This window comes from Cololabis saira, chromosome 14, assembly GCF_033807715.1.
Source record: "Cololabis saira isolate AMF1-May2022 chromosome 14, fColSai1.1, whole genome shotgun sequence".
Taxonomy (NCBI): domain Eukaryota; kingdom Metazoa; phylum Chordata; class Actinopteri; order Beloniformes; family Belonidae; genus Cololabis; species Cololabis saira.
This window is the reverse complement of record NC_084600.1, coordinates 34,721,625-34,737,342: the sequence shown is the minus strand read 5'-3', so window position 1 is coordinate 34,737,342 and position 15,718 is coordinate 34,721,625. Positions and strand designations below refer to the sequence as shown.

At 42.2% G+C, this 15,718-nt stretch overlaps 1 protein-coding gene across 1 annotated transcript in view; it reads right to left on the bottom strand.

Moving 5' to 3' along the window:
* jade2 (jade family PHD finger 2) overlaps positions 1-15,718 on the bottom strand; it is a 293,930-nt gene that overhangs the window by 131,780 nt on the left and 146,432 nt on the right. The window contains exon 5 of the mRNA XM_061740530.1: positions 331-485. Within this exon, the coding sequence (XP_061596514.1) occupies positions 331-485 (155 nt within the window). The remainder of the gene's footprint in view (positions 1-330; positions 486-15,718) is intronic.

The window sequence follows — 15,718 nt, the reverse complement described above, 5'->3', positions numbered from 1 at the left end:
TGGAGCAGTGCACACGAAGGTGTTCTTTTTCCCCATCTCTCTACGGCTATCTTTGCTGAAATAGAGCAAAATAAAGGATATAAATCTGCATGATCAAGGCCTGGTTGGTGCACATGTGTTCACGTTGGATCAACTGACAACACAAGCCGGATGAGCCTGAGAGGAACTACGAAGAGGACCGATGGAGAAGGCTGTGAACTCTGAGAACCTGCTGATGAAGAAACTCTAAAACATTTTCCACTGTGCATCATCTGGATTAAAAGACGATACAAGTAGAGGACCGGAAACTACGGCCCCTTCAAGCTCTGTATGAAGGTTTTCTTGTCTCACCCATCTGTCTGAACTCCTGGTTGACCAGCTGCAGCCAGGCAACGTCCAGGTCGTCCAGGTCGTAGCAGCTGTAGAGTTCAGTACGAGAAGGACGAGAGTCTCCATCCTTCTCCCGCCCGGTGATGGACAGGCCGTCCGTCAACTCCGCCGGTGACCTGAAACCAAACCAAAAGTCCTTTTAATCACACAGACCACTCAAAGCGGAGCTGACGCACCTCCGCCGCGCATCGCCGTGCTGTTTGTAAGTAGGAGCTTCTCCGCAAGTGTGGTCCATATGAACTAACCAAACAGGAACACCGATGGCATAGCGTAGGACTGGGCGATATGGACCAAAAATCATATCTCGATATTTTCTAGCTGAATGGCGATACTCGATATATATCGATATTTTTTCTGTGCCATAATTGGGGTTTCCCCCAAAGCATTATAGCATAGCATCTCTGTTAGCTTCATTTTTTTCTAAGGCAAACCCTTAAAAAAACAGTCAGTTTTAATACAAAGCCTCGTGCCAAATGTCACACAGGTTCCTTTATTAACAGAGGTCTGCACAATATCACAATGTATAAAACAAATGAAATAAAAATAAACTGCCTGCATATAGACGAATCCGGCGAAACCCGGAAGTCGAGCGGGCCGCCATTACTGCGGTGGCGGCTCCGCTCCTCCGCTCCAGCCCATAGACATATATACGTATGGATCTATTACTCCGCTCCCTGCCAGGCTCTCTTAATGTATTTGTATCATCGGAAAACTCCTGTCCCGGTCACGTGCATTTGTTTTGATAGTGAATGAAGAAGGGATGGACTTTAAAAACTACTTTTCTGTTTCACAAAGTGAACAGACGGAACGCAAAAAAAGATGTTAAACTGCTGGAAAGGAACTGGAATTTACCTGGATACCTTAAAAAAGGAAGCCAGGGAGCGGTATATGGAGAAAATAATGATTATTAATGGTTTGGGTTCATATGAAATCACTACTAAAGAGTGAAGCTCCGATGAGGATTTACTGCCGCAGTTCTGCAACACCCACGTCTTACTACCTTAGTGTTTGGCAGCTGCTTTGGTAAATGTTTGACTCGCCATGTGTTTCAATAAATTAGTATAATAGTACAACATACAGTACATCTTTTTTATTACTCTTACTTCTCTTTTCTTTTTTTTTTTTTTTTATGCTGAAGAGGCGTGAGCAATATTTTTCTTTTCCTCGTGAGATTATTTTTTTCTTCTGCAGCTACAAATAGAGTTAATATTTTTTCCTCAACAAACTAGTTTTATCTGAAGATTGGGGTTATGTATGTATTCTGTATCATCCGGAGCTGAGATAGTTCTGCCCTTCAATTAGAGACCTGTAATTGCGTTTTTTTTCGTCATCGGACGCCAGGCGATCAATAAAATATTCTTGGATACCTAAAATTAAACAAAACATAAACAGGTAATATTTAATTGTGCAGACATGCCTCGTAAGGAGAGGAGGTGGAGAGAGCTATATTACAGTGTTTAATCATACACTCCCTTATCTCCCTATTCCTCTATTCTTTCCTGCTTATCGCTCAAACAAATCATTATTTATAAATTAACATCAGCATTAATTTAAGATACCTTCATTATTTATGGAAGGCCACTGTCTAACATCATCAATCCAGCTATAATGATGCTGTAGCGTCAGGTTACAATAACAGCGCTGCGGTGGCAGATTGACACCTGCCACCGCAGCAATGGCGCCGCCGCAAGATGGCGGCGCACACAAACCGGTCGCCGGATTCGTCTATATAGAATAAAAATGCCTTTCCTGCATAACAATTAAATTAAAATACACTGTGCAATTAATACAATGTAGACAGTAACAGGCAGACTTTTCCACTGAGGTTGACATTTGTGCAAATAACAAAACATTTGTGCAAATCTCAAATAAAACATTCAAGTCAATTTGTCACAAAATAAGTTATATCAAAATCATAAAAAAAAAAAAAAATTTCAATATACTGTAAACGATATTGTCTCGTACCATATCGCGTTTGAAAATATATCGATATATATTAAAATCTCGATATATCGCCCAGCCCTAGCATAGCGTGAGCTTTTTTTTTGTTTTTACTCTGTGAACACAGCTAGAGATATTCAAAAAGCTCTATATGTGGCTCCAAACAACCAAACCAAACAAAAAAGAACAGATTTTTCAAACTAGTTGGTGATAATGCCACCACACGAAATGAATCAAACAACTCGGTACCAGTTAAGTACCAGCACAGTCAACACATATCCACTCATTTTAATACCACATAGCTTCAGTGGTCATTTAGAATAGATGAATATCTCTTCGTGTGAAGTATAAAGCCCACACGCCGGATCTCTGACAGCCCTTTGATATGACATCATCACTTGATGGCGAGAATATAGAATAAGGGTCAATGAATTATTGAATGCGCCAGACAGAACTGGGTGGAAAATCATGGCACGAAGGAACCAAACAAACAACGGGGATCAGTCACAGTGATGCAACGGACAAAGATGCTTCATTCTCACCTAAACTAGGCGGACCCCGGACTGCTTAACAAAAACTGTCAAACATGTCACTCTTGCTGTCACAATTTGAATGAATAATTGAATTATGTTACTTCTAAGGATTTCTTCTCTTTTCCTCGCCGTCAGCCAGTTTGAAGTTATTAGTCATAACTGTGTTTAGGACATTCAGCCCGTCAGTGTTCAGCGGTTGTCCACAGAGGACGTTTTATTACTTACTTTAAATAGTCATGTAAACTCAGAATAAGCAGTAAAACTACAGTTTCAGTTCCAAGAAGAACAGATTATGTCAATCACCATGGCAACACACCCTCAGGTTCACCGAGGCTGCAGCGTGGTCACCGTCAAACAATGACATTCCCGTCTGATGAGTAGATTTAGAGGCATTAATAGTTGTGTGTTTTACACTGTGATCGGGTGATGAGACCACAAATTGGTGCCTAATCTCCTCTAACAATCTTTTGGCAGCAGGAAGTGAGGGCAGAAACTCACTAGGAACCAAAACACTGAAACACACCCACATCCACACTAAAAAAGACAACAAACAACGTCCACACTTGCAGTTCCTCCCAATCATCTTTTGTTTTGTAGAGTTTCATATACAGACACACACACACACACACACACACACACACACACACACACACACACACACACACACACACACACACACACACACACACACACACACCCTCCCACATTATCCACATAAGTGTGTGGTAAAGTTGTGACCTTTGTATGAAAAGCTTGAAGTGCGTCAGTGATCATGACCACAAATAACTTTTAGCTCTCCATTTAGCTCCCGTCTTAAACGCCTCATTATCATGTCACTTACTTATTATCGTCGCTGCAGTCGCCCTCCCATCAGGCGGCAACTGTGATCATCCTATCATCAGCACTTCTGCTGTCATCGCACCAAAACAGCTGCCACTTTCAACTCCATCTCCACTGGAGTTACATGTGCTGCCAGCAGAGCTGCACACACACTGAAAGTACACTGCTCAATAATAAAAATTAAAAAAAATCAAAGAAACATAAGCATAAAGTAAGTAAACCTCTGGGATATTGATCTGGCCAGTTAAGCAGCAGAGGAGGATGTTAATCAGTTTCAGTATCTTTTGCTGTTAATGAAATCAACAACGGGTGCATCAGAGGGGAAACATGGAGACGAGCCCCTTGGCCATCTCACTGGTGGCTGGAAGCAAAATATCCAGACTCCACAGAGTTTGCTCAGGGAATCCAGCTCCTGCAGGATTGGCCAGGAGGGTTATTGTGTCTCCCAGCACAGTCTGGAGACAGATTGATGGAGCTGATTCCAGGAGACAGGCAGGTACTCAAAGAGAGCTGGACAAGGCCGTAGAAGGTCCTGAACCCATGGGTGGGACCGGTATCTGCTCTTTTGTGCAAGGAGGGACAGGACGAGCTGCCAGAGCCTTAGACAATAACCTCCAGCAGGCCACTGGTGGGAAAGTCTCTGACCAGACAATCAGAAACAGAAGGTCTCTAGTGGGCCCTGTGGCCACTGCCAAACACTGTGGAGCTCGATTGGCATTTGCCATTCATCCACCAGAATCAGCAGGTCAGCGAGTGGCACCCTGGGCTTTCCACAGATAAGACCAGGGTCATCCTGTGTAGAAGCCATGGAAAAGATTACACACATGACCTGCTGGGCACCTACCCCTACAGGCTAGCCAATAGCACCCCGACTACAGTAGGTATCAGGGTTAAATACTTGGACCCACTGTCAGACCCTACGCCTATGAAGTGGTTGGGGGGTTCCTCCTGGTGCACAACAATGTCCGGCCTAAAGCCGAGGACACACCAACCCAACGTCGCCCGCTGTCGGCCGGCTGCTGTGTCGCCTCGCGTCGCCTGTGTCGGGCTGGGTCGGGCTCAAAAAGAAGCACTTGGACACACCGCAAAGACGACAACCAACGGCCAATTAGCACGTACGTTCTGCGCATGTGTGAGAGATAATTCCCCTCCATACCAGCAGGCAGCGGTAATCTGTATTCACTCAAAAACAAGGGAAAACCGGAAGCTCTGGGAAGCCGTAAACAAAACAAATAGGTTTCATATTCACACCACATTTCCACACCACTCTCGCTACCACAATGCGTAAGAATAAAGAATTGGCACTGGCGTTGTCAGCCCTCGGCCTTCAGCTTCTTAACCTTCACCGTTTGTTTGCTTTCGTCACTTCCGTTTCTCTTCTCGTGCACTGATTCGCTACCTAAACAGCCAATCACAGAGTGAGCTGTTTGACCGATGGCCAACGCCGATTTGACATGTCGAAGCCGAAGCCGAAGCCGATTCGACATGTCGAATAGGCTGAAAAGCTGCCGACGGGCGGCCGACCTGTGGCGACGTGCGGGACACACCGGGGAAACTAGGCCGACAGACGCGCACCGACGCTCATCGACGGCCCGACGGCCAACAGTCGGCTTGGTGTGTCAGGGCCTTAACGTGGTGTGAGTATGCAGGCTTTTCCTGGAGGATAAAGGAATTGATACCCTTCACAGGCTCCCCTGAACTAAATCCCACCTCTGGAACACCTCTGGGACATCAGTCGCCCCTCAGACTGCTCAGGAGCCCAATGACGTCCTGCCCCAGATCTGGGAGGAGATATCCCAGGATGCCAGCTGTCATGCAATGAATCATTAGTCCAAAAAAATTCTGAATACAACTTAGAAACAGACTAAAACAGGTTTTGAATTACATCTGCACACAAACTGGATTTGTACCGCTATTATTTGATTTTAGTGTGGCTGTCTAAAGTAAATCTGGGTGGTTACTGCAGCAGCGGCATGTAATAAATGTGTTGATATGTGTAATTACACAGCAGAGCAACTATCTGTAAACACAGTAAAGATTATAATGACTTTGCCAGACTTTATGCGTTCTGAATTTCAACGAGGCTCATCCCTCTCTGCTTTTGCATCTTCGTATAATTGCTGATTTTCCTTCCTCTTCATCCACTTTCGCTTCTTCTACCTGCCATTTCTGCTTTCTTGGTGCTTTTGTCTGCTAGGGAAACGAGCACAAGAAATATGCAGCACTACCCTGCAGAGGTGCACATACACACACACACCAGCTTGTCCTCAGGATGATGCTTTCCCCAGCTTTTCTATGCTTGCGTGCAGATGCTCAGACTGCACAGGGATCCCTGCATTTCGGGCTCAGATCGATGCCAGCCTCCTGGTAACTGTCCATCAATGATCAACAGCATTTACACCGCAGATTCTGCACCCATTAAACTTATAAAAAAAACACTGATCAGATCAATTTTTGTCTGCAAATGGCCAATTTTGACCATAAATACAGAATCAATGTGCGGGTGAGTGATGGCTAATGAATCCCAAACTCTAATATATTTCTGTGAAGACATAAAGGCAGAAAATTGAGGCCTATTTTGGTGTAATATCTAACCATATTGATATGTGATCCTGGACAGACAGCCTATTGGGCAGGGGAGGGAGAAAAGAGAAGATATCAACACACACACGGGGACACACACACTCAGGAACAGGGAGAACTGGTTGTCATGCTACTGTAAAAGCAACAGTAATTGTTGCATTTTTTAAGCATAATGGTGTCGTTCTGCAGATTTGGTTTTTCCAAATCTATACAGACAAAAGACCAAAACCCAGAAATCCAACTTCTCCATGTTTTTCCACTGATTCTTTGAAATCCACTCACGCGAAAGGATGTACCAGTTAACCAACTTCAAGATTCTATTTTGGTTCTCAAATAACGATATACAGTATATTGCTCTGGGTACATAAAAGAAAACAAGAAAAATGCTACAAACACAGGCTTTCCAGTAATGAGAACTGCTAACGACAACACGCTCCAAACCGTTTACTCTCAAGTTTCAGCTAGGATTACAACTGAACAAAACGATTAGGGCTTTTGGATTTAAAGGGGACCTATTATGAAAAACACGTTTTTTCTTGCTTTAACATATATAAAGTGGTCTCCCCTCAGCCTGCCAACTCAGAGAAGGAGGAAAGCAACCAAATTCTGCAGTGTCTGTACAGCCGCCTGGATGAGCCATCGAGTGTGATGTGGCTTCTAAGAGCCATTCAGATTTGCGCATTTTCATTACGTAACCAAAATGCAAACTACGCCCACAACTATAAAACCGTGTAACTGCATGCGAGCGTCCGACTATCGCGTAGCACTGCGTGACATCGGACACTGTGTGTTTTTGTAGTGAAATGAGGGGGTATCATAGAGATAACTTCTCATTTCAACTAACTGGATCAGCCGTTTCTCACCCATGACCGTTTCCTACAGCGCTTTCAACCGGCTTTCAACGGGAGCGGCAGGAAACGGCCAGCTCAAAACGGCGTGCCACGTCGCTGCGCTGCGATGCTGCATTGCTGTGGCCAGTTAGAACAGTCCAATAGAAAATAAAGCAATGGAATTGATTTTGTTGCTGACGCTCGCTCGCATCGCATGCAGTTAGGACACGGTGTAACTCCGCCGGCCGGAGCTTCCGCCATTTTTCCATAGCGGTGTATCGCGTCATTCAGGCAGCCAATCAGCACAGAGCCTCATTATCATAGCCCCGCCCACTCAGAATCCCGCATAGATAAGGAGGTTAGAGACTGGGATGCTAAAGACATGGCTCAGAGGCTGAATTTCTAATTTATTTAGCAAAAATAATCAAAAGCTTGTTTTTAAGACATTCAAGGCCTGTTTAAAATAGGGATTAGATGTCATAATAGGTCCCCTTTAAATCTAAGTGGTTATTTTACCCACACGAGGTCAGAAAATGAGTTACCACTTTATTCAGAGTCTGTGCTAGTAAAGTTGGTAGTTTTCCTGCTGCCCATCCTCAATATCACATGTGTCTCCTGAGAACATTTTATTATAGACAGGAATCCCAGTAGTGTTCTGGTCGTCTTAATAATACTCTTTGTGATTTTTGTTTCAATACTTCCTTCAATTTAATGTTTTTGTTTAGGACTCCAATAGTACTCATCTGGCTTCTAGCCATAAGTGAGAACGGAAAAGAGCAACAACGGTGTAGAGACACCACTGGAACCTGATCCGAAGCTGGAAAGCCACCTAAAGTTAGAGCAAATTGAATTTAATAGCACCCTTGCCTCAGTTTGTGAAAGGAGATTCTCTTCCGTCTTCTAAATATCACATTTCAGAACAACTGAAACAAATATTCAAAGTATTTTAAAGAGGAGATATAAAAGTATGTTTTTCCTCTTTCACTGATAGTCTGATGACATTTCGAGTGAGCTTCACGCTTGGCTATGAGAGAAAGGGAATGGAAAAAGTAATTTGACATGAAATTAAAGTGCTGCCTCATAATAATGTTAAGTAACCTCATCCAAAGGATGTGAGTCAGTGGGGTCAGGGTACAATGTGTTCCTCCACCGATAAGTATCAAGTATCCTGCAGTCACATGTACCGCAAACACACATGCTGACTGTGTTACATAATGTAAGTAAACAAAAGCATGTGCACAAGGTCTCCCATTGTCTCATTTGATCATAACAACAAAGGTAGAGATAAAGTGCGCAGTCATCTGTCAACACTGGAGACAATTACAGCTCTCTGCAGAGCCCTAAATAGATTTTCTGTCTTTCTGTGGCATTTCTGGAAAGCCCTGAGAAAATGTTTGGGGGTCATTATTGTTCAATTTAGGGCTGCACAAAAGGATTTTATTTCAAAAATCATAAATGTACTTCAAAATCAGTTCTTAGAGGTGAAAGACATAGAGAGGTTTTTCAGTTGTGTTGCTGGTTTGCCTTTTACAAATAGATAACATCAGTTTAGGACTGGTTGTATTTGCTCCAACGGTGCGTGCATCAAAGCTGATTGGGAGGTTTTTATACTTGTGATGAAGTTCTGCCTGATTTATGCTTCTGCTTGGCGACTAAACACACGACCAGGACACAAACACCAAAGGTGCCTCTGTGGGTAGACCACTACACTTTTCTGCAGTGCTGATATCTTTTCTGTTTACTTCGTTAATGTTCCTCAGACTTAAAGGTGGCATAAAAGAAGTGCATCTTACACGAGTTGGAGATGTTAAATATGAGCAATATGTACCTTTTACCGACCTTGCAACAATCTATCCACCCACCTGCAGTGGTGGACAGTAACGGAGTAAATTTACTTGAGTACTGTACTTAAGTACATATCCAGAGGATTTGTACTTTACTTGAGTATTAGATTTATTTGATACTTATTACTCTTACTTGAATACATTTCCAAGACAAATATTTTTACTTTTACTCGAGTAAATTTCTAGGAAGGCTGAAAAGTACTCGTTACTTTCAGGTCTGCTCTTTTTTCTTCTTCCCTAAAATCCTATTGGACACAAGCTGTTTTTGTCAAAGGAGGAGACCTATCACAGTGCACGCTCTCCACTGGGATGTACGTAAAGCGGAAATACGTCAAGCCTCCTCAAAACGATACCGCCAAAGTAGCCTGCGTTTGTCAAGACAGCGTCAAGACATAGATGCAACAATGGCTACGCCTGCGTCAGGAGAAGAAAGACAAAATCAAAAAGATAATAGGATGGTGCAGGTTCATTTGGTTTCAGTTCATGATTGTTAATAAACTCTGCATCATCTGCTGTCCTCTTATGATCCCATTCATTTGATTTGTTTTTGGTGTTTCTGCAGGTTTTATATAACATTGTGGTTCTAAAAGCAGCACATCAGTGCAGCTGGTTTCAAAGAGTTAATTCTCAGAAACAAGAGTTAAAAGATCCTTAAATTAATTTAGAAAAAATATAGTAATTTACTGATGTGGAAAATAAGAAATTTACTCTTACTCTTACTTTTACTTAAAGTAAATTTAAAAGCATTTACTTTTGGATACTTAAGTACCTTTAAAAGCAAGTACTTTTCTACTCTTACTCGAGTAATATTTTGACTGAGCTACTTTTACTTGTAACGGAGTAAATTTTGACCAGTAGTATTTGTACTCTTACTCAAGTACTGGGGTCCAGTACTCTGTCCACCTCTGCCCATCTGTCCAGTTTGATAATAATGAGGAAAGAGTAGTAGCTGGAAATACGCGAATGGGGAAAAAAACGGCACCAACTGACCAACTATATTTGTTGTGGTTCATGTTAACCCAACACGAAGCCACATTTCTGTAGTGGTGTACACCAGGCTAAGGCAGGTTATAGGGACACTGCCTTTCTGGTGAAAACATGCTTTTCTAACTCTAAATATAACTCATTTTAGACCCGACGAATATGTGTCTGAACATTTTATGGCATTCCAGATGGTTTTGATGTTGAATTGACTGCAACAGTCACAGCCAGCAGAGGACCAGAGGACCAGAGGACCAGAGGACCAGAGGACCAGAGGACCAGAGGACCAGGGGACCAGAGGACCAGAGGACCAGAGGACCAGACCACCTCCACCTCAGTCCTTCCAGCTGTTGCACCTCCATTAACATAGACTACGTTTACATGTAGTCAAAATTCGGGTTATTGCTAATATTCCGGTTACTGAAACATTCAGAATATTCCGTTTACATGCGTGAGCAAACAGGGTTATCCCTGTATACATGGTAATGAATCATTCGGGATATCCCGATCAAACCAGCGACGCGCGGAGAACGTGATGACGCAATTCCCGTCATTTCTGCTTCTTCTTCCTGTATCCAAATTCAAAACAAATGCTGCTTCGCGCAACTTTTCTCTCACCTTCTTGTAAATCTCGTTATCCCGATACTTTCTACCGTCTACAAATGCCAAAATGTTCATATCCTTCATTACATTTATGAAGTGATTAGTCTCCTCCTCACTCCAAAAGTGTTGCGTGGTCTTGCGTTTCTCCGTGTTTATAAGTACGTCCTGGACTCAAAAGACCAGGATTCTTTGCAAACAGAGCATGCGCAGAAAACAAATTCATGTTCCGTTTGATGGGGATATTCCGTTTGGCGTTTACATGACTGAATATTCGGGTTTTAAAAGGAATAACTCAGGGGTCATATTCGGGTTTTTAAAAACCGGAATATGAGCAAATTCGGGTTATTCAAAAGGGGTTATTGGTGTTTACATGGCCGTGCAAATTCGGGTTATTGCCAATATTCGGGTTTTAAAAGGGTTATTGACTGCATGTAAACACAGTCATAGAAGGACTGACTACCGACTTCCACTCCGTACCACCTGGCGGGGGTAGCGGACCACTGTAATTGTTTGATCATCAACAATGAATAAATTAATACAAATATAAGAAATTTAAAAAATAACAATCACGCCAAAAAATAGGGGGTTGGGGGCGGAGCATAAACTAGAAGTAAGATTGACACCAAGGGGCTAAGAGGGTTTCTGTGTCTCTGTTTGCCGTTTACAGCCACTGCACAGGTGGCAATGAATGAGAAGAGATGATATACACTTTAGGACGACACATTAACCCCCAATAATGTAAACAGGCTTATGGAGCGGTCCCAAGCTGGGATAAATGGAAAGGGTTGTGCCAGAAAGGGCATCCAACATAAAAGCTTCATGCAAATGCAGAATGCAGTGATCTACTGTGGCGAATCCATGAAAGGGAAGAGCTGAAAGAACTTTCTTCTTCTTTTTGCTCAAAAATAAATAAATCCATGATCTGAACCAGACTGTGAGTTTTGTGATCTTCAGCTATTATCAGTAACTCCCCGTCACATCTGCTTAGTTTTTCAGCTCTCAAATTACAACATTTATTTTTTTCCACTTTTTTTCCATATTTCTCCTAATTGGTGTCCTTTTCTGGTTGTTTCAAAATCAGATTCATACGGTCAAGGTCTTTTATGTCTTTTCAGCACTCCCTTAACTCCTCTGTGGATCAATATTTCTCAATGTTTAACGCTACATTTTCTATCTTAAACATAGTTCTTACTTCATGTTCCTGCAATCTCAAAATCCCTGAGGACGTTAGCCTGCAAGCTACACCAGAACTTACTTTAACTTTAACTTTTTAAACATAGTCTGTAACAAAAAAAATGCCGGGTTGTAGGAATACAGACTCAAGCAGTTCTCATCTTTACCACAGAAAGAGGTCAAGGTTGAACTATTTTCCATTTTTAACTACTGTAGGAGATTGTTTCCCCTTTGTACCCATTTTTCAATTGTTTTACTCAAAATTAATTAAAGAAAGAAAATCCCTTGCATTTAAAGTACATTATAGAGGCCGTAATGAGAGGAGCGGAGGGGGGGGGCATGGAGATGTTTTCCTCCTCGGAGTCATAACAACAAGACAGATGATTTGCTTTGATCTTTATGGTTTGTGTCATGAAATATTCAGGAGGAACTTCACGCTGTGGGGCTCTGATTCGTAAAACAATGAAAACCAAGCGCTGCACCTCCTCAGCCTCTCTCCGGCTCACAGCTCTGGGGAGCTCTCGCTTGCTGCTTCGCTACATGTCAGACGCCTCGTGGGACAAAAAGGAGTGGGAACTATTAAAAGTACATGTCTAGGAGAAACTCTGCTGAGAATGCTCAGAATGTTATATGAGCTTGGTCAGGGAGGACAAGAGATTCACATTTCTCTGGGTACATAATGTATGTGTGTATATATATACACAGGACTGTCTCAGAAAATTAGAATATTGTGATAAAGTCCTTTATTTTCTGTAATGCAAAAATGTCATACATTCTGGATTCATTTCAAATCAACTGAAATATTGCAAGCCTTTTATTATTTTAATATTGCTGATCATGGCTTACAGCTTGAGAAAACTCAAATATCCTATCTCAAAAAATTTGAATATTCTGGGAATCTTAATCTTAAACTGTAAGCCATAATCAGCAATATTAAAATAATAAAAGGCTTGCAATATTTCAGTTGATTTGTAATGAATCCAGAATGTATGACATTTTTGTTTTTTTAATTGCATTACAGAAAATAAAGAACTTTATCACAATATTCTAATTTTCTGAGACGGTCCTGTACACACACATATAAGTTCATCAAAATATTATCCCACATTGGTTGACCCCTCATGCCTATATCACATCCCACTTCAATTTCTTATAATGAAACCTATATTATGTCAGGAGTGACAAAGAGGAGTTTTGCCAAACTTTTATTCTTTCAACATCCACAGCCTTCACACTCTTTAAACGGCAGATAGTAATGACCAAGAAAGTAGTTTTACAGCAGGCATTTGGCTTTGCTTTAGTTTGAATCCATTGATAAAATATGAAACATGATTGCTGCAGCGATTGAGTTGTCTAGACCAGTGTCTCCCAACCTGAGGCGCCAGAGATCTCTGGGAGGGGGCGCAAAACTTTGTCTGCTTTGAAGATATATAGTTGTAAAAATTATATTTGCGCATGTTAAATAAATAAAAAATCATAATAATACACCAAATGGAATATCATGTAATCCAAGTCTGTATAAACCCACATAGTATTTTAAAATGACCAAAATATATTTCTAAGTTATTTAGCAGGATATAAACTTATTATTATATCATTATTCAACATTTAATCATACTACTACTCCGACAGGTTGTTAAACGAAAAATGTTAAAAAATGTTGCTCTCATATTAAAAGAGAAATTTTTCAGAAATGATTTTATGTCCTTGCAATTATTTTCTGTGCATATTTATATTGGTGACACAAAATGAAGGTGAGAAAGACAAAGCCATATGTATACAGGGTAAACCAAAGAGAAATGTATCACAAAAACATAATTAATATTCATTTTTTCAATTAAAGATTTGTAATGAATCACTTTACTCTTTTGGTGCTAGTACGTACGGGTCGGGGGGCCCGGCTGGTCTTAAGGCTGAATTATGCTTCTGCGTCAAAACGACGCCGTGTCTACGGCGTGTGGTTTTTGTACACGCAGAGGACACGCCGTCACATGCGCCGTCAGTGACGTGCACCTCCCGAAAATTGTAACTACGCGTCGAGGAGACGCCGACCACACGCAGACCGAGAGGGCTGTGATTGGTTCGTTTGAAAGCGAAGCATTTCCGGTTTCCGGTTTGAAGCAGTAGTGAACTTCCAGGGCTTTTTTCTTCGTTTATGTGTGATTTTTTTTGTTTTTGTTTTTTGCACAATAGTTGTCCTTATTTCTTTGATTTACTGTGACCGGAAAAAGTCGGATAAACCATTCAGAAAAAGATCGCTAACTAGTGGCCGCGGGGGGTACTGCACCGCGACCAAATGGAGAGACGGAGAACTCTGAACGGTTCGTGACGGCGTCACGACTGCGCCGTGTGCTCTGCGTGTGTGTGACGCAGAACCATATTTCAGCCTTTAGACACAAGTAGGGGGGGGAGCAAGGAAAAAAGCAGAGGTGGAAAAAGTACAAAAATATCGTACTTAAGTAAAAGTACAAATTTTCTGCTTGAAAATTACTTAAGTAAAAGTAAAAAGTACCCATTAAGAAAATTACTTAAGTAAAAGTATAAAAGTACCTCAAATTAAATATAATAAAGTACCAAAAGTACATGGTGTAAAATGTACTTCAGTACAAAAGTACAAAAGTAAAAAGTAAAAAGTACAAAGTACAAAGTACAAAGTACAAAGTACAAAATTCAAAGTACAAAATTATTTTCAAAAGGATTGCAAAGAAATGAAGAATCCAAGAATTTGCTTACAACTCTAAATAATGGTGATATTATTCTGACCCCTTTAGCGTTTGTTTCCATTAACCCATTTTAATTTCGTCGGCTTGAGCGTCGGCTGCCGCTCAAGGCTGATTTATGGTTCCGCGTTACACCAACGCAGAGCCTACGGCGTAGGGTACGCGGCGACACGCACCGTACGGTGCGCTTCGCCGCGTACCTTACGCCGTACCTTACGTTGATTTAACGCGGACCGATAATTCAGGCTTCAGTCTTCATCGGTCCTCGACGCGACGGCGGTTCCTCCGGCCTTTCCGGCCCGCCTCTGCGGCGCAACTCTTCCGGGGGCTGCGGCTCCTTCTCGGGGAGGCCGAGTCTCCCCGTCTGCCCCAGGTGTCTCGCATGGATCTATAATATTAACGGTATTAAAGGTGTCTCGTCACGGACCCGCCGCCAGGCAATCACGGGCAATTCACTCGCCCCCCTTCCTTCCCGTCCGCCTTATCGACGCACACCTACGCCGTAGGCTACGGCGTAGGGTGTGCGTCGCCGCGTACCCTACGCCGTAGCTCTGCGCCGGTGTAACGCGGAACCATAAATCAGCCCCCGCTGTGCTGTTCTCATGGCTTTAATTTGTAGCGAGTAAAGACGTGTCCAATTTTAAATGTAGCGGATTAAAAGTACGATTTTTTCCTTGAAAATGTAACGAAGTAAAAGTAAAAGTACAGAAAAATGAAAGTATCAATAAAAGTACAAATTCTCAAAAATCTTACTTAAGTACAATAACGAAGTACTTGTAATTCGTTACTTTACACCACTGGAAAAAAGGTTGGGAACCACTGGTCTAGAGTCACTTCTTGATACAATTTCACAGACTAGAAGCGGTAGAAAGGGAGGTGTGAACGTCAGCCTTTCTTCTGCCTTTTCAAAGTAATGATATCATTGTTCCATATTATTTATCGTGCAGTTTTATTCTGAAAAACCTGGTGAACAATGGATGAGTTTGTCGTCTTTGTTTCTCTAGTACAGTGGTCTTCAGTCCTGGTCCTCAGTAGATGTTGAGGAGCAGGACTGCAGGTTTAAGATGTGCTGATGCAGGGAAGCATCTACAACCTGCAGGACGGTAGATCTTTAGGACCAGGCTTTTCTCCTACACCGTGTCTAGATCATCAGAGAACGGTATCTAACATGAGGTGGGCGTGTTCAGGATGGCGCCCAGGTCTGCTTGCTCGGTCCGTTTACAACACGGCGCCACACAGTATGAAGAAAAGGAGGCTTTAAAAGCACTTCTCGGAAAACCTCTGGATGACATCACGGGAGT